The sequence below is a fragment of the Elephas maximus genome, chromosome 1 (genome assembly GCF_024166365.1).
Source record: "Elephas maximus indicus isolate mEleMax1 chromosome 1, mEleMax1 primary haplotype, whole genome shotgun sequence".
In the NCBI taxonomy this organism is placed as follows: Eukaryota; Metazoa; Chordata; class Mammalia; order Proboscidea; family Elephantidae; genus Elephas; species Elephas maximus.
This window is the reverse complement of record NC_064819.1, coordinates 93,239,168-93,258,497: the sequence shown is the minus strand read 5'-3', so window position 1 is coordinate 93,258,497 and position 19,330 is coordinate 93,239,168. Positions and strand designations below refer to the sequence as shown.

The 19,330-nt window shown below is 52.5% G+C and overlaps 4 protein-coding genes across 9 annotated transcripts; 3 read left to right on the top strand and 1 right to left on the bottom strand.

Moving 5' to 3' along the window:
- The first annotated feature begins 28 nt into the window (after positions 1 to 28).
- DDAH2 (dimethylarginine dimethylaminohydrolase 2) lies at positions 29 to 3,551 on the top strand. Of its 2 annotated transcripts, XM_049888935.1 has the most exons (7): positions 29 to 260; positions 1,092 to 1,450; positions 1,595 to 1,694; positions 1,818 to 1,891; positions 2,031 to 2,150; positions 2,824 to 2,973; positions 3,162 to 3,550. In XM_049888935.1, exons 2-7 carry the CDS (start codon positions 1,154 to 1,156, stop codon positions 3,276 to 3,278), a joined length of 858 nt encoding a protein of 285 aa, XP_049744892.1. In that variant the 5' UTR covers positions 29 to 260; positions 1,092 to 1,153; the 3' UTR covers positions 3,279 to 3,550. The 2 variants fall into 2 exon arrangements, with proteins under 2 accessions (XP_049744892.1, XP_049744903.1); XM_049888946.1 differs by lacking the exon at positions 29 to 260 and having other exon boundaries at positions 304 to 1,450; positions 3,162 to 3,551.
- Positions 3,552 to 3,810: 259 nt separating this feature from the next.
- MPIG6B (megakaryocyte and platelet inhibitory receptor G6b) lies at positions 3,811 to 7,245 on the bottom strand. 5 transcript variants are annotated; one of them, XM_049888963.1, is made up of 6 exons: positions 7,052 to 7,245; positions 6,503 to 6,856; positions 6,264 to 6,354; positions 5,786 to 5,826; positions 5,576 to 5,655; positions 3,811 to 5,441 (listed from the first exon to the last, which is right to left on the bottom strand). In XM_049888963.1, exons 1-6 carry the CDS (start codon positions 7,104 to 7,106, stop codon positions 5,337 to 5,339), a joined length of 726 nt encoding a protein of 241 aa, XP_049744920.1. In that variant the 5' UTR covers positions 7,107 to 7,245; the 3' UTR covers positions 3,811 to 5,336. The 5 variants fall into 5 exon arrangements, with proteins under 5 accessions (XP_049744920.1, XP_049744944.1, XP_049744935.1 ...); XM_049888978.1 differs by having other exon boundaries at positions 5,356 to 5,441; positions 5,576 to 5,674; XM_049888987.1 differs by lacking the exon at positions 6,264 to 6,354 and having other exon boundaries at positions 5,576 to 5,674.
- A 2,954-nt stretch (positions 7,246 to 10,199) lies between these two features.
- LY6G6C (lymphocyte antigen 6 family member G6C) lies at positions 10,200 to 13,052 on the top strand. The gene is made up of 3 exons (XM_049875145.1): positions 10,200 to 10,326; positions 11,780 to 11,890; positions 12,361 to 13,052. The coding sequence occupies exons 1-3, from the start codon at positions 10,275 to 10,277 to the stop codon at positions 12,573 to 12,575; spliced, it is 378 nt and encodes a 125-aa protein (XP_049731102.1). The 5' UTR covers positions 10,200 to 10,274; the 3' UTR covers positions 12,576 to 13,052.
- Positions 13,053 to 17,962: 4,910 nt separating this feature from the next.
- LOC126067422 (lymphocyte antigen 6G6e-like) lies at positions 17,963 to 19,115 on the top strand. The gene is made up of 3 exons (XM_049869306.1): positions 17,963 to 18,014; positions 18,629 to 18,754; positions 18,892 to 19,115. The coding sequence occupies exons 1-3, from the start codon at positions 17,963 to 17,965 to the stop codon at positions 19,113 to 19,115; spliced, it is 402 nt and encodes a 133-aa protein (XP_049725263.1).
- Positions 19,116 to 19,330: the final 215 nt, after the last annotated feature.

Here is a 19,330-nt window from a genome sequence, read left to right as displayed (position 1 = left end):
CCTAGCTGGGCGGAGTGGGTGTGGCTTCGAGGAGCCCCTCCCCGTCCCGCTTAGACAATGCCCCGGAGCCGCCAGACCTTCGCGCCCCCGCCCGATCCTAGTACATCAGCTCGCCTACCCCGGGGCACCCCCCCAAAAGCCAGAGCTTCCAATCCCCAAGGCTTGAAGACTAAGACGCCCATCTCCACCAACTCTGCCTTCGGGAGGGAGGGAGCCAAGCCGAGATCGCAGCACGGCAGGAGTGCGGGTGGCCGCTGGAGGTGAGTCTGGGATGAAGGGTGTCCCCTGGACCGTGTGGGGACCAGAGTTTGGTTCTTGGGGGTGCTGGGCCCGTGGCGGCACCAGACGGAGAGTTCAGGGGACCAGTATTTGTACGTGGAGCTTGGTGGGTGGGCTTCGGGAAAATCGACCGGAGGACCGGCTCCTGGAGCCGGGAGTGGCGGCTGCTCCCCTGAACCACGCCCCCCGTTTCCCCGCCCCTCATTTCGTTTTCGACCTCTCCCAGTCCCCCGGGGCTCGGTCTGGTTTATACTGGGTCGCGCTAGGGGCAGCGTGACCGTTCGGGGTGGAGGGGTGTTTAACTCCTTACACGCTAATCCCTCCTTCCCGGTCTCTCCTTTCCTTGCTCGGGGATCCGGAACTTCCATCCCCCAGACCCTGACTCTCTCCCTAGCTGTCTCCCCCGGTCCCATAACCCCTGTGAGTCCCTAGCTGGACTTCAGGTCCCTCGGGCAGCGAGCAGCTGAGGGTTAAGGAGGCGGGGCCGCTGCATTTTTGGGGAGTGAGCGCATCCTAGCGGCTGCCAAAAGGGGCGCCCAACAGGAATCTCGAGAAGGCCCCAAGCAGGGGCAACAGGTGTTTTGGAGATTAGGAATCCCGGTCCTGTTGGCCGGACTTCCCCTAAAGCAGCATACTCGTTAGGGTGCGGGGTGGAGGGGGTTCGCCAGAAGGAGGCGGTCTAGAATAGGTGGGGCGAGTGGGAGGGGCGCCCGGAGATGGCAGGAAGACCTGGGCATTCTTAACCACCCCCATGCCCTTCTCTGCATGTCTCTTTCTCTCCTCCCCCCCTTTCTGTCTCTTCTCCCGGGCAGGTGAAGTAAAAAGAGAAAACTAAGGAACCAGCACTGCCAGAGGAGGCGTTTGTGTGGATGGGATGGGGACGCCGGGGGAGGGGCTGGGCCGCTGCTCCCATGCCCTGATCCGGGGGGTCCCTGAGAGCCTCGGCTCGGGGGAGGGTTCGGGGGCTGGTCTCCCAGCGCTGGACCTGGCCAAAGCTCAGAGGGAGCACGGAGTGCTGGGGGGTAAACTGAGGCAGCGACTGGGACTGCAGCTGCTAGAACTGCCTCCTGAGGAGTCGCTGCCGCTAGGACCGCTGCTTGGTGACACGGCCGTGATCCAAGGGGACACAGCCTTAATCACGCGGCCCTGGAGCCCCGCCCGCAGGCCAGAGGTGAGCGCCAGGGCGCAGACTGGAGGAAAGAGGACCAGAGGAAAGAGGGCGAGCACGGGAGGAGCTAGAATCCCAGGCTAATGGGAAGAAATTGGGGAGGTGGACATCTCTCAGCCTCGCGCCCTCCTCCTCTCCTGCCCCAAGGTCGATGGAGTCCGGAAAGCCCTCCAAGACCTGGGACTCCGAATTGTGGAGATGGGGGACGAGAGCGCGACGCTGGATGGCACCGATGTTCTCTTCACTGGTATGGCTGGGGTGCTGGCACAGCGGGTTCTGATACAGGGAAGCAAAGTGGGAGACTGGGCCGTCTCAGGCTTTGTTTCCAACTTAATCTCGCTCTTAACCCTCCGTGGCCTCCCTGGCTCAGGCCGGGAGTTTTTCGTAGGCCTCTCCAAATGGACCAATCATCGAGGAGCTGAGATCGTGGCGGACACGTTCCGGGTGAGGACCTAGCCCAGCCTTGGGCGGGGGGAGGGGACCCGCGGAGAACGGAGAACCGGGGAGCCTGAGAGCAATCTTTGTTTGAGGTCATTCCCTCACCCCTCCCGCGCCCCTAAATACCTCCCCTTATTCTTTCTAGGACTTCGCAGTCTCCACTGTACCGGTCTCGGGTTCCTCCCACCTGCGCAGTCTCTGCGGTATGGGAGGACCCCGCACTGTAGTGGCGGGCAGCAGCGACGCTGCGCAAAAGGCTGTCAGGGTGAGGGGGGCGGGACTGGGATGGGGCGTGGCCCCGGCCTGGGGAGGCGGGGAGCTAGGGAGGCTTAGAGAATTAGACCCAACCTTGCCCTCACGGAGCTGTCCATCTGGTGGAAAACAATAAGTTACAATAGCTGGAGAGAACACTGGGAGGCCACAGAACAGAGGCAATTACTTCTGGCGTTTCAAGCATCTAAGATGTGACTTGAAGGATCGGTTGGACAGACAGGGACAGGCTGGAGAAGGGAAGAAGAGGGAGGGCTGCGAGCGGAAAGAACTGCATGTGAATTCCAGGTGGTGGTTGTGTGCCCATCAAGTCGATTCCAATTCGTAATGACCCTTTAGGACAGAATAGAACTTTCCCATTGGGTTTCCTAGGCTGTAATCCTTACGAGAGTCACTGGTGGGTTCGAACCCCGGACCTTTCAGTTAGCGGCCCGGCGCTTTAACCATTGCAACACCAGGGCTTCTTGAATTTGAGGTAGAAATTAGTAAATGTAACTAAAGCACTTATCACAGTGCCTGGCAATAGTAAGTGCTATGTGTTTGCTGTCATTATTATTCCAAATTTAACGTCCACAGCCCTTAGTGGTGGTCAAGCAGACAGATTCAGTTGCAGAGAGGTTCTGAGATTTGAAAGCTTCCTCTTCCCTCCCCACCCATCTCTCCCCCAGGCAATGGCAGTGCTGACTGATCACCCCTACGCCTCTCTGACCCTCCCAGACGACACAGCAGCTGACTGTCTCTTTCTGCGTCCTGGGTTACCTGGTGCATCCCCTTTCCTCCTTCACCGTGGAGGTGGGGACCTGCCCAACAGTCAGGAGGTGAGGGACAGCAGGATCCCCACTAGCACCACTACCAAGCAGAAAGTTGCCACAGGTCTTTCTGGTGGGAGGACAGAGTGTGGGGTGCCTTCTTTAGAAGCCAGGGTGGGCTACTCTGCGCTGACTAGAAGTGGAGCCTGGCTATGGCTTCAGAATCTTACCGTCCCCCCACTATGCCCTCCCTACAGGCACTACAGAAGCTCACTGATGTCACCCTGGTACCTGTGTCCTGCTCAGAACTGGAGAAGGTGGGCGCTGGGCTCAGCTCCCTGTGCCTGGTGCTCAGCACACGCCCCCACAGCTGAGGCTTGGCCCTGGGTCCTGGCTGGCTAGGGGTAGGGCAGTGAAGGGAACAGAAGGAGAGGTGGGTTAGATAGAGGATGGTGAGTAGACAGTAGTGGGGAAAGGCCCCAAGATGGGGGGAGGGCAGAGTGTGGGAAAAAAGATAGGGGCCAATGGGTGAGTGTTCTCCCCCAGAACCAATAAAATAGAACTGACCTTTTAGATTGGCCTGTGGCTGCTGTCTTACTGGGCCAGAGGGACGGGGCAAGGCTAAAACTTGAGGTTGGGGTCAGGGCTGGGAAGGAGGCCTCTCATTAAACAAACCCTCATTAAGTACTTACTCATTGCCCATCCCTGTCATGGGTGCTTGGCTGTAAGATGGACAAGAGAGAATTTCTATTGTGGGGAGTGCGTCCAGAACAGAGAAGGGAGAATGTGGGTGGATCACTCTCTGTATTTATCTAAACATCAGATGATTCAGAAAAGGGTAGATTACCAGCCCACCTCATGTGATAGAGAGGAAGAAATGATGACATTCATTTTCATTCACTCATTTACTGAGGTGTAGCAGTGATACAGAAAGGGTCAGTCCCTTGATGTCAGGGAGCTCAGTTGCAAACTGAAATACAGATTGTAATGGAACAGTTCACAGGAGGCTGTTGCTATGAGAAAAGTCAGGGGCTCTCCAAGGCATCAGAGAATATGCAGGGATAGGGCAAGAAGGGTCAGGAAAGGCTTCCCAGAAAAAGTTACATTTGAACTGAGTCCTGAAGATGAATAAGAATTAGGCAAGTAGTGGGAAGGAGCGGAAAGGGTACTCCAGGAAGAAGGAACTGCATAGGCAAAGGCATATGTGGGGGCTGAGGAGAATTTCACTAAGGCTGGTATATTGTACACATGTGTATTAGTGACAGGGATGACCCTGGAGAGTGGACAGTCCTGTAGCACCTTGAACCCAAAGCCAAGGGCCATGGGCTCAGAGCTGGAGACTAAGGAGAGAAATACTACATTTCTGGAATAAGGGCTGTTAAGAGCAGGTTAGCAATTGGGGAGGACCTCTGGCTAAAAAAAAAAAAAATTCTGGTGGACAAGGGCAGGAGTGAGGTGGGGCTATGGGCAAGGCAAGCAGGAAATGAGAATACATTTAGGCAGCAATGCTGGGTGTGGATTTGACAGTGATAAAATAGAAACAGAGAGGACTTAGTAGCCCACTGTCTGAGGGTGAGAAGGGAAAGAGATCTGTATGACTCCCAGTTTCTGGCTTGGCAACTGGGTTGACAAAGAGAGAATCCAGAGGATTGAGTGCGTGTTTTGGGAAGTGACAATGAGTTGGACTTTGGACATGCTGTGTTTAAGATGCCTGGGGCCAGCCAGGCAGGGATGTTCCAGGGACAGTTTTGGAAATTCCAGATCTGAGATGTGAGGTGGAGAGAGATCTGGGTGTCATTTGCAGAGGTGAGGGCTGAATGCCTTGCTGTGAATAAGAGCATCCCAGAAGACAAAGAGGAAGAAAGAATAAAATAAACCTACAATGATTGAGAATGCTGTGGATGTGGGGAACATGGAAGAGGAGTCCAGAAGGAAGTCACCAGCAGTGAATGAAAAGTTCAAAGAATGCAGCAGTCAAAGGCCAACCAAATGAATGCTAAACAATGTTTACTGGATATGGCCATTAGGACACCATTGGCACCTTATGGAGCGCAAATGAGCAGTGGGAGGGAAAAAGAAGAAAGTGGAAGAAGCAGGTGTAGGACACTTGTTCACAAAGCTAACTGTGCAGGGAAGAGATAGGGCAACTATCTGAGAGTTGTTGATGTCTTAAGATGGGGAGGCAGGACTTGGTCAGGTTTAGGAGTTGGGAGACGGTCCCAGTGATGAAGGAGAGATTGATGAAGGAGAGATTGGAGTAATTGAAGAAGATAGGGCAGCGGCAGAAAGAGCCTGGAACCCACCCAGTGTAGTTCTCATTTCTATCCCATGGTGCCTTCCTTTTCCAGGTTTTTTTTTGGGGGAGGGGGGGAGACAGCAGCTATGGAGAGCTATGAGCCTCAGATTATGAGGTTTGGAGTAAGGATTTCCCTTCAAACTACAACTGCATAGATGGTGGAGGCATCAGCAGGGACCGCTGGGGACAGCGGGCGGGAGCTTCTCAGGGCCATATGGTCCAAATCCGCATAGAGCAGGCTCTGAAGGGTGGGGAGGAAGGTAGGATGGAACTAGCAGTCTGATTCCCTTGCGGATTGAGGCCTCTGTCTTTCCAAGCCCACTTCCCTCAGGGATTCTGTCCAGCTCCCCCCCCCCCCCATCTCCACACCCTTACCGGTTCCTGGTCAGGATCCTGTGGCAGCTTGGGCCCCTCTTTCATTACTGGCCTCTGCGGCTCGGTTTTCACGAGTGGAGCTATGTGGGGGGGACAGAGCTGAGGGATGGAGAGAGGATGACCAACTTGTCTGCTCCCAGCAAGGGCTCAGACTCAGGAACTGAGGAGTGGGGATGTGCGGGTATGAAAATGGGGTGGAGTTAGTCTCACCAAATCTGGAGAATGGTGGAAGCTGGTGTGGGGGAGAGCGCCTGAAAGGGAAGTATAGGAGTAATCGAGAGGCACCAATCTTTTCTTGCTTGTTCTCCTGGGCCCCAGGCCCCACCGTAGACAACTCAGGGACTTGGAGGCTTAGACGCACAAAATCGTATAGACCCCACCCACAGAGACAGCCCCGCCTACTCCGCGATCCTTTTTTCCTCCCTCGCCCTCATTTAGCTTCGCCTTCCTTACCAGGACTCCACCCACCAGGCCTCTGGCCTCGCCCCCAAATTCTGACCTCTCCCATTCTCCAACCCACACCCGAGGGCTCCAGATCTAGATCTTTCGCCTGCTCGGCTTCTGGTCCCGCCCCTCCGGGTTATGGTCCCGCCCCTCCGGGTTATGGTCCCGCCCCTCCGGGTTATGGCCCCGCCCCTCCCGCCTCTGGTCGGGTCCCATTAAACCAGACCCAGCTGCCGGTGCTCACCTGCGCAACCACCAGGCCACGCCCAACGCTCCCAGTCCCAGCGCTAAGCCGGCGCCTAACAGCGGGATCAAGAGCTGCGGGTACGTGGGCCCTGGAGGAAAGAGATCAGGGTACCCAAATCACGAGTGCAAAGACTGATACCTAGCTCTCCCACTCAGAAGCCTCCAGCCAAGTCCCCTCTCCTTCCTAAGGGTGTATGTCCAAGATAAGGTCCCTTGTGCGGGCAGACCTTGACTTACCGTGGGGAGGCCCCGAGGCCCTACAATCGGCCCCGTCCTCCAGCACATGAAGCAACGTACGGCTCTCTTCGTCTTGGCGGCCCTTGCAGAAAAAGGTGCCCGAATCTCCCTCGTTCAGGAGCAGCTCCAGCCGCTGGATGCCAGGGTCCAGTGCGCGTAGACGGCCGGCGAAGGGGTGGGCAGGTGGCATGGTGGGGGTTCCGCTCGATGAGGCCCACAGGATCGGACGGCGTCCTTTGGACAAGCCCTTACAGGCTGGGAAGCTAGGTGCCCAGGCCCAGCGGATGGGGTGGGAGACTCCTACGCAGGAGAGATTCACCCGGTCCCCAGGGCGGCCCTCCAAGAAAGGTAGAGCTAGGAGAGCGGCGGTGGGGGGGGGGGGCAGTGGTTAGGACAGCTAAATAGAGCGAGACGATCCCCTTCCCTGTCTCCTCTCTTCAGGGCATCTGACCTTGAGCCATCCTGGGTCTTCCCGCGTCCCCCGTCCAGGCGCCCTTACCCCGCCTCCGTCTTTACTCGCGCATCCCCACTTCCCCAGACATCGCTTACCCCCCGGGTCCCCTTGAGTCCCTGAGAGCAGCAGCAGCTGCAGAACCAGGGCCATGGTTGGGATGTGGTGGGGAGAGGGAACAATGAATCAGCGGGGAAGACCGGAGGGAAGTGGGGCGCAGGGGGCTCAGATAAGAGCCGGGCGGGGCCAGCAGCTGCCCTGATCCCTTCGGAATGGGATCCTCCCCGCAGGCCAACTCTGGGCCTTCAAACAGTGCTCACTTAAAATCCATCCTCTGGCCGTTTACACAAGCACTTCCGCATACTTTAACTCCTGCGGTTTAGCAGGGTCCGGGAGCACCTTAGAATTCTGGGTCTTGGCTCTCTAAGTTCAAGTCTTGCCATTGCCCTCTACTGACTGTATGATGTGGGCAAGTCTCTTAACGTCTTTGGGCCTGTTTTCTCATCTGTAAAATGGAGATAATAGCACTTACTTCATTGGGTATTGTGAGGACTAAATAAATCAACACATGTAAAACGCCTAAAACAAAGGCTGACACAGAAAGGTTACCTAAGTGCTTGCCATTATTATTACTAATAACCAACCAACCAATTGCCATCCAGTTGATTCTGGCTTATGGTGATCCCATGTATATAAGAAAACTGTGCTCCATATGGTTTTCAATGGCTAATTTTTTTTTTTAATCATTTCATTTTTTTTTTAACTTTTATTGAGCTTCAAGTGAACGTTTACAAATCAAGTCAAACTGTCACATATAAGTTTATATACACCTTACTCCGTACTCCCACTTGCTCTCCCCCTAATGAGTCAGCCCATCCAGTCCCTCCTGGCAATTTTGCCAGCTTCCAACTCTCTCTATCCTCCCATCCCCCCTCCAGACAGGAGATGCCAACACAGTCTCAAGTGTCCACCTGATACAAATAGCTCACTCTTCATCAGCATCTCTCTCCTACCCACTGTCCAGTCCCTTTCATGTCTGATGAGTTGTCTTCGGTGATGGTTCCTGTCCTGGGCCAACAGAAGGTTTGGGGACCATGGCTGCCGGGATTCCTCTAGTCTCAGTCAGACCATTAAGTATGGTCTTTTTGTGAGAGTTTGGGGTCTGCATCCCACTGATCTCCTGCTCCCTCAGGGGTTCTCTGTTGTGCTCCCTGTCAGGGTAGTCATCAATTGTAGCCGGGCACCAGCTAGTTCTTCTGGTCTCAGGATGATGTAGGTCTCTGGTTCATGTGGCCCTTTCTGTCTCTTGGGCTCTTAGTTATCGTGTGACCTTGGTGTTCTTCATTCTCCTTTGATCCAGGTGGGTTGAGACCAATCGATGCATCTTAGATGGCCACTTGTTAGCATTTAAGACCCCAGACGCCACATTTCAAAGTGGGATGCAGAATGTTTTCGTAATAGAATTATTTTGCCAATTGACTTAGAAGTCCCCTTAAACCATGGTCCCCAAACCCCCGCCCTTGCTCTGCTGACCTTTGAAGCATTCAGTTTATCCCTGAAAGTTCTTTGCTTTTGGTCCAGTCCAGTTGAGCTGACCTTCCATGTATTGAGTATTGTCCTTCCCTTCACCTAAAGCAATTCTTATCTACTGACTAATCAGTAAAAAACCCTCTCCCACCCTCCCTCCCTCCCCTCCTCGTAACCACAAAAGTATGTGTTCTTCTCAGTTTATACTATTTCTCAAGATCTTATAATAGTGGTCTTATACAATATTTGTCCTTTTGCCTCTGACTAATTTCGCTCAGCATAATGCCCTCCAGTTTCCTCCACGTTATGAAATGTTTCACAGATTCGTCACTGTTCTTTATCGATGCGTAGTATTCCATTGTGTGAATATACCACAATTTATTTAACCATTCATCCATTGATGGACACCTTGGTTGCTTCCAGCTTTTTGCTATTTTAAACAGAGCTGCAATAAACATGAGTGTGCATATATCTATTTGTGTGAAGGCTCTTATTTCTCTAGGGTATATTCCGAGGAGTGGGATTTCTGGGTTGTATGGTAGTTCTATTTCTAAATGTTTAAGATAATGCCAGATAGATTTCCAAAGTGGTTGTACCATTTTACATTCCCACCAGCAGTGTATGAGAGTTCCAATCTCTCCGCAGCCTCTCCAACATTTATTATTTTGTGTTTTTTGGATTAATGCCAGCCTTGTTGGAGTGAGAAGGAATCTCATCGTAGTTTTAATTTGCATTTTTTTTTCTTGTAATGGCTAATGATCGAGAGCATTTTCTCATGTATCTGTTAGCTGTCAATGGCTAATTTTTGAACTGCGAGGCCTTTCTTCCTAGATGCCTCTGGGTAGACTGGAGCATTCAGGGGATCGAGTTAGTTAACCTTTAGTTAACCACTCAAGGACTCCATTATTACTATTCTTATTTTAGCTTCTACCTCACCTCACCTCTTGGTGGCCACGCTGCCCCTCCCAGCTGAGGTGCCCTGCCCAAGCTGACATGCTTTGGTTGGGTAGGCGTGCTCTGGTGAAGGTACACACATTCCACATCCAGGACTTCAGCAGCCCTCCTTGGAGTTAAGTGACTGAGGCCAGGCCAACTCCAAGTGGAGTCAGGGCAGGGTTCCAAGAACCTTCAGGGGGCCTGAAGCAGTTGCCTCTCAGCAGGCAGATCTCCTAGACCTGCAGCCATAGCCCATGACTGTGCTGCTATGAAGTCTTAGAAATCCTTCCTTAAGTCACAAACTCCACTCCATCCTGGGGCTGCAGAGGGGTTGGGAAGATCAAGTAGAGCAGAATTAAGATTAATTCAACCCCTCCCATCCTCTTATTTTGCTTGTTGCTGCATGCCCCCACAAGTGCTCTCCGGGGATCCAGACAGGAACCAAATTTGGCAGTCAGCTTGGACTGTACCCCACTGTCCACTTCCCAGGAACCAGCAGAAGCCACCACCATGGCCATCAGAACATCACGGAGCCTTTTGGCGACACTGCTTCAGAGGCCCTCAGCTGGGGACCAGGAGGAAATTGGCCGGAAGGCAAGAATGAAAATGGAGTTGACACCTGTTTTCTCCCAGTCCTCTCTCCTCTTCACCCACCTAAGCCTGCCTTACCTCTCCCCACCCCTTGTTATTCCCTATGGTGAGCTGTGCGTAGATAGAGAGGGAAGGGCTATCAGAGGCAGGGAAGGGAGGGGCCTTTAAGAATATAAACTCACAAAAGGCCACTCAGCTCCCAGAGCTGGGGTTCCTGAAATACTACTGTCTTCTGCTGTGGCTGTTACCCTTTTCAGGATCCTCACCATGAAAGGTCTTCTGCTGCTCACCCTGTCTACTCTGCTCTGCTGGGTCTCAGGTGAGCATCTGAGGGTGCAAGGACCTGATTAACCTGCCCAAGACTTTCATACACCCTGCCCTACACTACCTACTACTCAGGATCCCAAGGACCCCAGCCCAAACTGGCTCAGCGCTCCTAGGCCTCCAGGACTAGGCCTCCCTTCTGCAGAGCCCTTGTCCCACTTCTCAGGGGCCCAGGCCTCCATCCTCAGACTCCTCCCTGCCTCTAAGACCCACTCTTCTCACCTGCCAAAGCTCCTGGCCCCTGTTCCCCACCCCAAGAAGCCCCTTTCTCAAAACTCAGTTCCCGAGACAGGCCCCTACTTCCATACCCAACTCTCCAGGATGAGCTCACTTGCCTTCTCCTCTCTTCTCCTGTGCTCAGCAGGGTATCCTCTCAGAAAACCAGATGTCCAGCCCCAGTTTCCTTTTGTGCCCCACCCTTCCACCTCCTCCATTAGGGACTAGATGCTCAGCCCCTCAGCCTGGGCCTTTCCTAGTACCCCCTGCTTCTCCCTGGGTCACAAAGCCCCCTTCCCTTCAAGGGACACAAGCCCCCACATCCTCCTGAAGACTGAAGTGGCTTTCTGGATGATTCTCTTTAGAACTTCCTGGGGAACCAGAGAGACTTTGTGAGCCTTCTGGGGTGGGGGGAGGTGGTGCCAGGGAGGCTCACACCCAGTTTAGAATGGGCTTCACTGAGGTATATTCACAAGGCTCCTCCACCCTTGGACTGGAGCCTTCCTTCCCCAAACTTTGCATGTCCAAACCTTGAAATAGCAGAGGCAGGAACTTTGGGGGCGCCACCTTCTGCACCCACCCTTTCCATCTTAGTACGGTGCTAGGACGGAATCTGACAGTATGTTTCCCAGATGTTTTCTCCCGGAGAGCTGCTATGGTGAGAGGATTCCAGTCAGGTGTGGCTCCTCTTCCTACACTCTTGGCAATCCCAGGGGGTGAAGAGTAAGTTTCTAAAAGCTGGCCACAGATGGCTTTCCCTCCAGCCTCAGGGTCCTTGGCATTGCTGCCAATGTTGTAAACCCCTTGATTTCTATTTTTAAAGTTTCCCCCCATTTCAGGTCTCTGTCTGTGACCACTTCTGAATTACTTCATCTTCTCCCTCACTTCCCCTTAGTCCTTCCCCATGATATCCCCACATTCCATTCTATTCCCAGTCCGGAGTCTGTGTTCTAGTTTTTGTTCAGAACTCTGCCCCTTTTGACTCATTTGCAAATGGCGTCAAGTGAAGGAAGGTATTTAGGGTGTGGGCCTTTCACAAAGCAACAACTTCACCCCCACCCCCGCCACCCCCACTTGACGTTCTACTTTTGCTGCATCACTCACCTACTCTGTCCTGACCAGAGTCCCAGTGCTTACATGGATTGGTTCTTCTCCCTGCTCCCCACTCCAGCTCAGCTACCTGCCAGGCAGCCAGGCACCCCATCTTCTCAGCCCAATTTGTGTCTCCCCAGCTGACATTCGCTGTCACTCCTGCTACAAGCTCCCTGTGCTGGGCTGTGTGGACCGGCAGTCCTGCCGCCTGGAGCCAAACCAGCAATGCATAACAACAAAAGTGTACCTCGGTAACAGCCCCTTCTTCAGTGGGGACAAGGGGCAGGTGGGCGACTCCATGGAAGGGACCGAGGCCCAACTAGGATTAAGGCTGAGATGAAACAGAGAATTATAATAATATGTGGCCAAGGACTATTATGTGTCAAGCACTGTTCTAAGTCTTTACATGGGTTGTTTCAATTAATGTTCATAACAACTCTATGATGTGGGTGCTCTTATTATACTGAGGAAACTGAGCCTCAGAAAGAGAGAGTGACAGGCCCCAGGCCTCACAGCCAGCAAGTGATGGAACCAGAATTGTGAGGTGGGGCGGGGGTAAGGAAGTATGACAGGAAGATTAGACTGAGGACAGATAAAGAAGGGGAGGGCCAAGGGCAGGGTTAGAAGGGAGGAAACCTGGGTAGATGCAAGGGGTGGAGAGGGGGACACAGGCCTGCCAGGTGCCCATCCCAACTGACCCCCTGCCCATTCCTACCCCCAGGTAAAATGTGGGTTTTCTCCAACCTGCGCTGTGGCACACCACAAGAGCCCTGTACTGAGGCCTTGAACCAAAACAGCAGCAAGCTGGGCCTGACCTATAACACCACCTGCTGCAACAAGGACAACTGCAACAGCCCAGCCCCCCGGCCCACCCCAGCCCTGGCCCTCCTGCTCTTCACCTCCCTGGCTGGCGTTGGCCTCTGGCTGCTGCACTGAGACTCACTCACTCAGTGGCTGCCCCTCCTCCCACCTGCCTCAGCCAGAGCCTCTCTTCCTGTGTCTCCATTTCCCCTGGCTTCCCAGAATGGTCTCTCCCTATCTCCTTTTGCTCTGTGAAGGTTTCCCCATCCCTTCCCGTTTCTTTTGTTAGACACTCCCTGAGTGGTCTCCATCCCCACCCCTCCACTCTGCTTCTATCCAGTCCCTTCCCATTTCCCTTCTAGACCACCCTGGATCCTCCAGTGCCCCCCTTGAAGGGCTCCCCCTTTTGCCTCCTGTGCCCTCCCCTGCCCCACTAGGAGAGAGATTGGGATCTGGGCCTGAAATTGGGCTTCTGTCCTGTCCCAAGTGAAGGCTTCCAGAAAGGACCTGATATGACCTCACTGCACGGGGCTGATTCCCCAACCCCTGGCTCCCCATATGTACCCCATCCCCAAGCTCACCTCTTTCCAGTTTGAATAATAAACATCTATGTCTGGAAAATTGTGTATTTGCTGTTGGTAGACCTGTCAGCACTCTCCCATGAAATAACCTAATCCCCATTACAATACTCTCTGTCCCTGTCACTCACACAAGAATCCTCCAGGGAGTTTGGGGCGGGGGGGGGGGGGGGGGGCTGGGCTGGGGGGACTGGAAGAACAGGTTTTGCAGCCTTTGTTTTCCTTTCCAGTGGATAAGGGAGACACATAGGCCCCAGTGTTTGAAGAAACAATCCTTTTCCCAAATTTAGGCCACACCTCTGTTGTGTTGCCCCAAAGGAGGTGCTGCCTGGCTTGAAGGCTCCCCAGAAAGAGCAGGAGAGTTGGATGGAGATGGGGTCCAGGACTCTTTTCCCAGGCCTCGGTCTCTCAGGTTACAACCACAGGCCTCAGCTGGCCTGGTTACTAAGTGGGACACCAAGCAACTCTCCTATCACAGTGCTTACATTTCCTTTCTCAATTCAAAATAGTCCTACTGGAAGCCAGTTGTAAATAGCGGGGAGAGGGGAACAAACACAGACCATCAGGCTCATGGAGTCCTGATGATCTCCACTCAGAACTCAGAGCCAGCTCTCTCAGTGATTCTTGTTCGCTAAGGAAGATTGTCCCTAGTGACAGGATCAAGGAGTCACCTAGGGCAGATTTGCCATTGTCCCTTGGGGTTTAGTTGGTTAAGAAGTGCATGGACCCTTGTAATAAAGTCCACTGAGGTTTGGTAACCCCCAAACTAGAACCTGGATGTCTCCATGTTACCACTTCAGCCCTCTCATCAACAACAACAACAAAAAACTAGAACCTATAAGACAAGGTAGAACTGCCCCATAGGGTTTCCAAGGAGCGACTGGTGGATCCAGACTGCTGACCATTTGGTTAGCAACAAAGCTCTTAACCACTGCACCATCAGGGATCCACCCAACAAGAAAAACCAAAAATCAGATCTGTTGCCTTCGAGTCGATTCTGACTCCTAGCGACCCTATAAAGGTAGATGGAATTTTCCAGTCAGCTGTAGAGTGGTTGGTAGATTTTAATGGCTCACAGAGCAGTGTTTGTCTCCTCACCTTAGATGTCCAGATCTCCCTTGCTCCCTCACGCCCTTCCCTACCACTACCCTCTCCACAGCCCTGGCAAGAGCCAGGCCAGAGCAGTGGCTGCTGCAGTCAAGATGGATGCCGGGATTCCAGTGCTTGCCACGGCGCTGTTGCATAGATCTCCAAGGCAGCAGTCCCTGTGGGTTGTATAAGTCACGTCTCCTACCAGCTCTGTTTCCACTTGATTGCAGTGATGTGCCTCCACGCAGGCCAGATGATGATGATTCACAGTCACTGAGGCTGAGGAAGAGAAAGAGCCTGGAGTGTTGGACCCTGGCTTGAGGGCTTGCTTTCTGGGGCAGAGCAGGTGTGATTTCTGGGAGCCCAAAGGGATTCTCTGCCCCCTCAAAAAACACCTTCCTGGAACCAAGTGATCAAAATCAATACTGATATTGTCAACCTCCTGATTAGCACGCACTGAGAAAGACGCAACATCACTTCTGTGGCATTCCTGCCAAAAAATGTGTGATCTCAATTTAATCATAAGAAAATATCAGATACACCCAGATTGAGAGATATTCTATAAAATAACTTACCAAGAACCTTCAAAACTGTCAAGGTCACAGAAGACAAAGAAAGACTGAGAACTGTCACAGACTGAAGGAGACTAAGAAGACATTATAACTAAATGCAATGTGAGATCCTGGACCAGAAAAAAGACACTAGTGGAACAATTGGCTAAATAGAATAATATTAGTTAGTAGTATGGTACCAAATGTTATTTTCTGGTTTTGATAATTGTACTGTGATTATGGAGTCCCTGGGTGATGCAAGCAGTTGACATGCTTGGCTGCTAACCAAAAGAGTGGAGGTTTGAGTCCACCCAGAGGCATGGCACTTACTCTACTTCCAAAAATTCAGCCACTGACAAACTTGTGGAATACACATTATACTCTGACACTCATGGGATTGCCATGAGTTAGAATTGACTTGATGGCAACCAGTTTGGTTTGGTTTTGGTGGCACAATGGCTAAGCACTCAGCTGCTGAGAGGTTAGCGGTTCAAACCCACCAGCCTCTCCTCAGGAGAAAGATGTGGCAGTCTGCTTCTGTAAGATTACAGCCTGGGAAGCCCTATCAGGCTGCTCTACTCTGTCACGTGGGGTCCTTATGCGTCAGAATCGACTCAATGGCACCCAATGACATGGCTATATAAGATGTTAACATTAAGGGAAGATCGATAAAGGATATACAGAAACTAGTACTATTTTTGCAACTTTCTGTCCATCTTAAATTATTTCAAAATAAAACATTAAAACATACATACCTCCCTAGTCCTTAGCTGATGCCTGAAAGTTGAAGTTTGGTTTAGTATTTTGGTCCCTGCCTTCAAGGGATAGAACTTTTTTGGTCATTTGCACTTGTGTGAATGGGTCTATGAGGTTCCTTCTGGAGAGGAAAGAGGAGGGAGGTGAAGCACAAGGACCCTGGGCTTCTGAGGGGCTCAGTGCCAGGAGCCAGAAGGGGCTACAGACTGCTCTACGCTGACAGCTTCACCATCTGTCCAGAGCCAGGCTGAGCCTGGAAGATTTGGAAGCCAGAAGGATTGGAAGGAAATGGAGGCTGGAGGCAGGAAAGGACTGGGGAAGCGGGAGAAACTGAGGACTCACGGTTCCCAGAAGCTTTCATCTGTTCTGAGCCTGAGTGGGGTCTGGGCTCCAGGAAGCCACAGCGTTCACCCTCATCACAGGTAGTCATAGTCTCTTTGCAGGAACTTCCTGGGCTTCCTCCGCAGCCAAAACACCGCATGCGATTTCCTGGTAGGAGAGAGGAGGCCCTGGATGGGGATACCTGGGCCCTCCAGGGGAGCCGGCTGGCAGAGCGGAGGGCAGAATGGATGAGAGATTCCTGGCCTCCTCCTTACCCAAGGCAGCCCCCAGCAAGGTGCCCAGCAGGATCCCAACTAGTTGGGGGTTCATTGTGTCTGCCTGTGTCTGTAGTGCCTCTCCCTCCCACCCACCCCCCTCCCTGGCTCTGTTCTGGCAGCCTTATATCCCCCTTGCCTTGAGTTTTATAGGGTAATAAAATATAAAAAGGGGAGGGAAGAGTTGTGTCTCAGCCCAAGGGCTGGGGGGGGGGCGCCTAAATGGGGACAGACAGGGAGGGGCCCCCATAGGACAAAGACCTTTCTGCATCCTTTGGAATCCCCAAAATCCTCCATCCTCAGCAGCCATTCTAAAACTGACCCAAGAACCCCTAACCCATGAACCCATTGCTGTCAAGTCTGTTCTGACTCATGGCAACCTCATGTGTGGCAAAGTAGAGCTGTGCTCCGTAAGGTTTTCTTGGCTGTAATCTCTATGGAAGCAAATGGCCAGGCTTTTCTTCCGAGGTGCCACTGGGTGGGTTCCAACTGTCAATCTTGAGGTAAGCAGCCAAGAAGCGCAAACCATTTGCTATCCAGGGACCTCCAAGAACCCCTAGGAGTTCCTAAAACCCTTTTGAAGGATCCTCGAGTATCTTCCTTTTTCAACTACATATCTGTATGAAGCCAGATATTCTTCATATACTTAACCAAAACATCATATTCCAACAGATTGAATGCAGAAGCAGATATAAAAACCCAGCCATCTTTTATTAACCCTGACATTAAATAGATTTGTAGAAATGTAAAGCAATGCCACTCTTCTCACTATGTTGTTGGGAAATAGTAGTTATTTTTTTGTAAAAATGTTAACATGTAATGGATTTATTTTTTTTTATCCTTAAAAGAATTTATAAATGGCTATTTAAATTTTTTTCTGTTTTAATTTTTCGTATAGTAAATACTGATTTAAGCCATATAAAGCAAAGCTCTGTGAGGTCTTTCATGATTTTTAAGATTGTAAAGACATCCTGAGACCAAAAAAAAAAAAATTATGTGTGCATTATTTTCTGAGACCAAAAACTTTTTTGAAAACTGCTGTTCTACAGAACCTGTGTCTCCCCGGTCCCATCTACCTCCTTCCCAGTTTTAATCTTCCTGGCACATTCTCGCCCTGATTTTCTAGAAGCAGCTTTTCTCTCCCCTCCAAACTCTTAAGCTCCAGTCTTCCAGATTCTATCACAACATCCCCCTCCCCCAAATCCTCCTAGAGTATCCTATCCACGTTTTCCTTTCCAGTCCTTCGGACCGCCAAACCTCCCACCCACCAGTGGAACACATCTGTCCTTCCTGTCCACCCATGATTAAGTCTTTCCTCCAAGGTAGTAAAGCTAGGAGGGATAATTATGGGGTAGGAATGTTGAGGCTTGGGGGGATCAAAGGGATCTGAAGCTGGGTGGGGTCCTCTCTCACACAGCTGGGCTTTGTGCGTGGGGAGGGGGGCGTGTTGTTGACTCCTCACTCACAAATCCCTCAGATCTGGGATGAGTCTGTTTAGTTGGGTGACCTTGGGAGACACAAACACACTGTTGGGGAAAGACAGAGAAAACAAAGATGGGATGACTGAGTTGAGAGAACAGCTGAGACAAGGGGAGGGAGGGAGAAGAGCAGAAGGGAAGGTGGCAGACGCACCCTAGGAGTGGCGTGGCAGACAGAGCTAAGAGTAACAGAGACAAACACTTTGAGGGAACTGAGAAGACCCTCAAGGGCAGGGAGGACTTGAGTGGGGGGCAGGGAGGAGGTGAGAAATGTGGGGCTGCAGGAGAGGAGGTCAGGAGCCCTCTGCTGCTGTGTCAGGCTGGTGAGTCTTGTCCTGGTTCCCTCCCTCGCAGATTCACTCCCTAGGTATGTTTGTTTTCCGATCCCTCCCTGTCTTGCGCCCATGCTCCAACTCTCGAGGATCTCTGGGTGCAGAGCACATTCTCCCAGACTCCTGGGGTCCAAAGCCAGCCATGGGCACCTATAGCACCTTCCTCTGCCTCCTGTACCTCTGTGGGGTGCTGGGTACAGGTGGTCTCCGGGAACCCTCATGGCCAGGGGGCTGGGGAAGAGGGTTGTGGAGGAGCCTGAGGACTGGGGAGGGGCTGTCCAGAAGAGGTTGAGAGGAGAATTGTGGGAGCTTTAGACAGAACTACTGGGAATGGTGTCAGGCCAGCCTGTAGGGTGTAACGGGAAAAGTTGAGGGAAGAAAAGTTTTCTTTCAAAGGCATTTGAGAACGGCTGTCTCTTCATTGCTCTGTCTTTGACCCTTCAACCTGCCTCTGTCCTCTTTGTCCTTCACCTCATCTTTTGCTTCTTTGCTTGAACCTCTGCCTGCCCCCCTCGGTCAATTTCTGTTTCCTCACCTGTCTCTGGAACCATCTACTTAACGTCGTTACTTGCCTCGTCTGATTTTTTTTGTCACTGTCTGTGTGTTCTGGTGTGATTCTCTTGGCTTCCATTCACATCTATGTCACGTCTCAACCTTTCTTGCCTCTCCTTTGTTTCTTTTACTGCTTGGGCTCCCCTCCCTTCTCTTTGTCTCTGTTTCTACTCCCGTCTGCGCTTTTCCCTCCCCCCTTCGCCTCCTTCCTATGGCCTCATCTCTCCCCTCTGCCCTATCTCTGCTGCCCTCACAGGTCTCAGCACTTCCCCTACCCCAAGACGGCTCCACTGTTACACCTGCAACTTTGCGAAACCCTGCTACCCTGTCCCTACCGAGTGTCAGGATGATGAAGCTTGTGGCATCAGTATTGGCACCTCAGGTAGGAACCTAGTCCCATGGCCCTTCTCCAGGTCCCTCCCCACCTCCACCTCCATCCATCCTCCTGCCCTTCCTGTCACCCCAGGGCCCCTTGCCTTCCTCCGGGCCCCTGCCTGAGTGTTCCCCTTTGTTCCACAGAGCAGGGTGAGAGCATTGAACGGAGGAGCTGCCTCCCAAAGTCCCAGTGCCCCCTGCAGGGCCACGCCACCTATTGGTTGCGCTCCTACACTTCGCAGCACCGCTGCTGTGAGCAGGACCTGTGCAACGTGGCTGCAGCCCTGCAAAGGCTCCCCAGCCCTCTCCTCACCGCCCCACTCCTCCTCACTGCCAGCTTTGCCTGGGGAGGCTGCCTCCTCCACTAACCATGCAGATCTGCAGCCCCCAACCAAGGACACCTCCACCATCACCATGGCCTTGGAAACACCTGCACAGACACTCTTAGATATGGCCAAGAACCTGATTTTGTACGGAGACCTGAGATCCCTGAATCCAACACCTCCACAGACCCCTCTGAAGACCTGATTCCTATGGACGTGGCCCCAGCCCCTACAGAGCCCAGCCTCATAAAGAACACTTG

Excerpts from the sequence above, each read along its gene's own strand:
- DDAH2 (XM_049888946.1), top strand. The coding sequence starts at position 1,154 with ATGGGGACGCCGGGGGAGGGGCTGGGCCGCTGCTCCCATGCCCTGATC. Across the intron at positions 2,151-2,823 it reads CTGCGCAAAAGGCTGTCAGG|GCAATGGCAGTGCTGACTGA; the intron begins GTGAGGGGGGCG and ends TCTCTCCCCCAG. Across the intron at positions 2,974-3,161 it reads ACCTGCCCAACAGTCAGGAG|GCACTACAGAAGCTCACTGA; the intron begins GTGAGGGACAGC and ends CCCTCCCTACAG.
- MPIG6B (XM_049888960.1), bottom strand. The coding sequence starts at position 7,106 with ATGGCCCTGGTTCTGCAGCTGCTGCTGCTCTCAGGGACTCAAGGGGAC. Across the intron at positions 6,355-6,502 it reads GGCCTCGGGGCCTCCCCACG|GGCCCACGTACCCGCAGCTC; the intron begins GTAAGTCAAGGT and ends TCTTTCCTCCAG. Across the intron at positions 5,827-6,263 it reads GTGGCCTGGTGGTTGCGCAG|GCGCTCTCCCCCACACCAGC; the intron begins GTGAGCACCGGC and ends CTTCCCTTTCAG.
- LY6G6C (XM_049875145.1), top strand. The coding sequence starts at position 10,275 with ATGAAAGGTCTTCTGCTGCTCACCCTGTCTACTCTGCTCTGCTGGGTC. Across the intron at positions 10,327-11,779 it reads TCTGCTCTGCTGGGTCTCAG|CTGACATTCGCTGTCACTCC; the intron begins GTGAGCATCTGA and ends GTGTCTCCCCAG. Across the intron at positions 11,891-12,360 it reads AACAACAAAAGTGTACCTCG|GTAAAATGTGGGTTTTCTCC; the intron begins GTAACAGCCCCT and ends TCCTACCCCCAG.
- LOC126067422 (XM_049869306.1), top strand. The coding sequence starts at position 17,963 with ATGGGCACCTATAGCACCTTCCTCTGCCTCCTGTACCTCTGTGGGGTG. Across the intron at positions 18,015-18,628 it reads GTACCTCTGTGGGGTGCTGG|GTCTCAGCACTTCCCCTACC; the intron begins GTACAGGTGGTC and ends CTGCCCTCACAG. Across the intron at positions 18,755-18,891 it reads CATCAGTATTGGCACCTCAG|AGCAGGGTGAGAGCATTGAA; the intron begins GTAGGAACCTAG and ends TTTGTTCCACAG.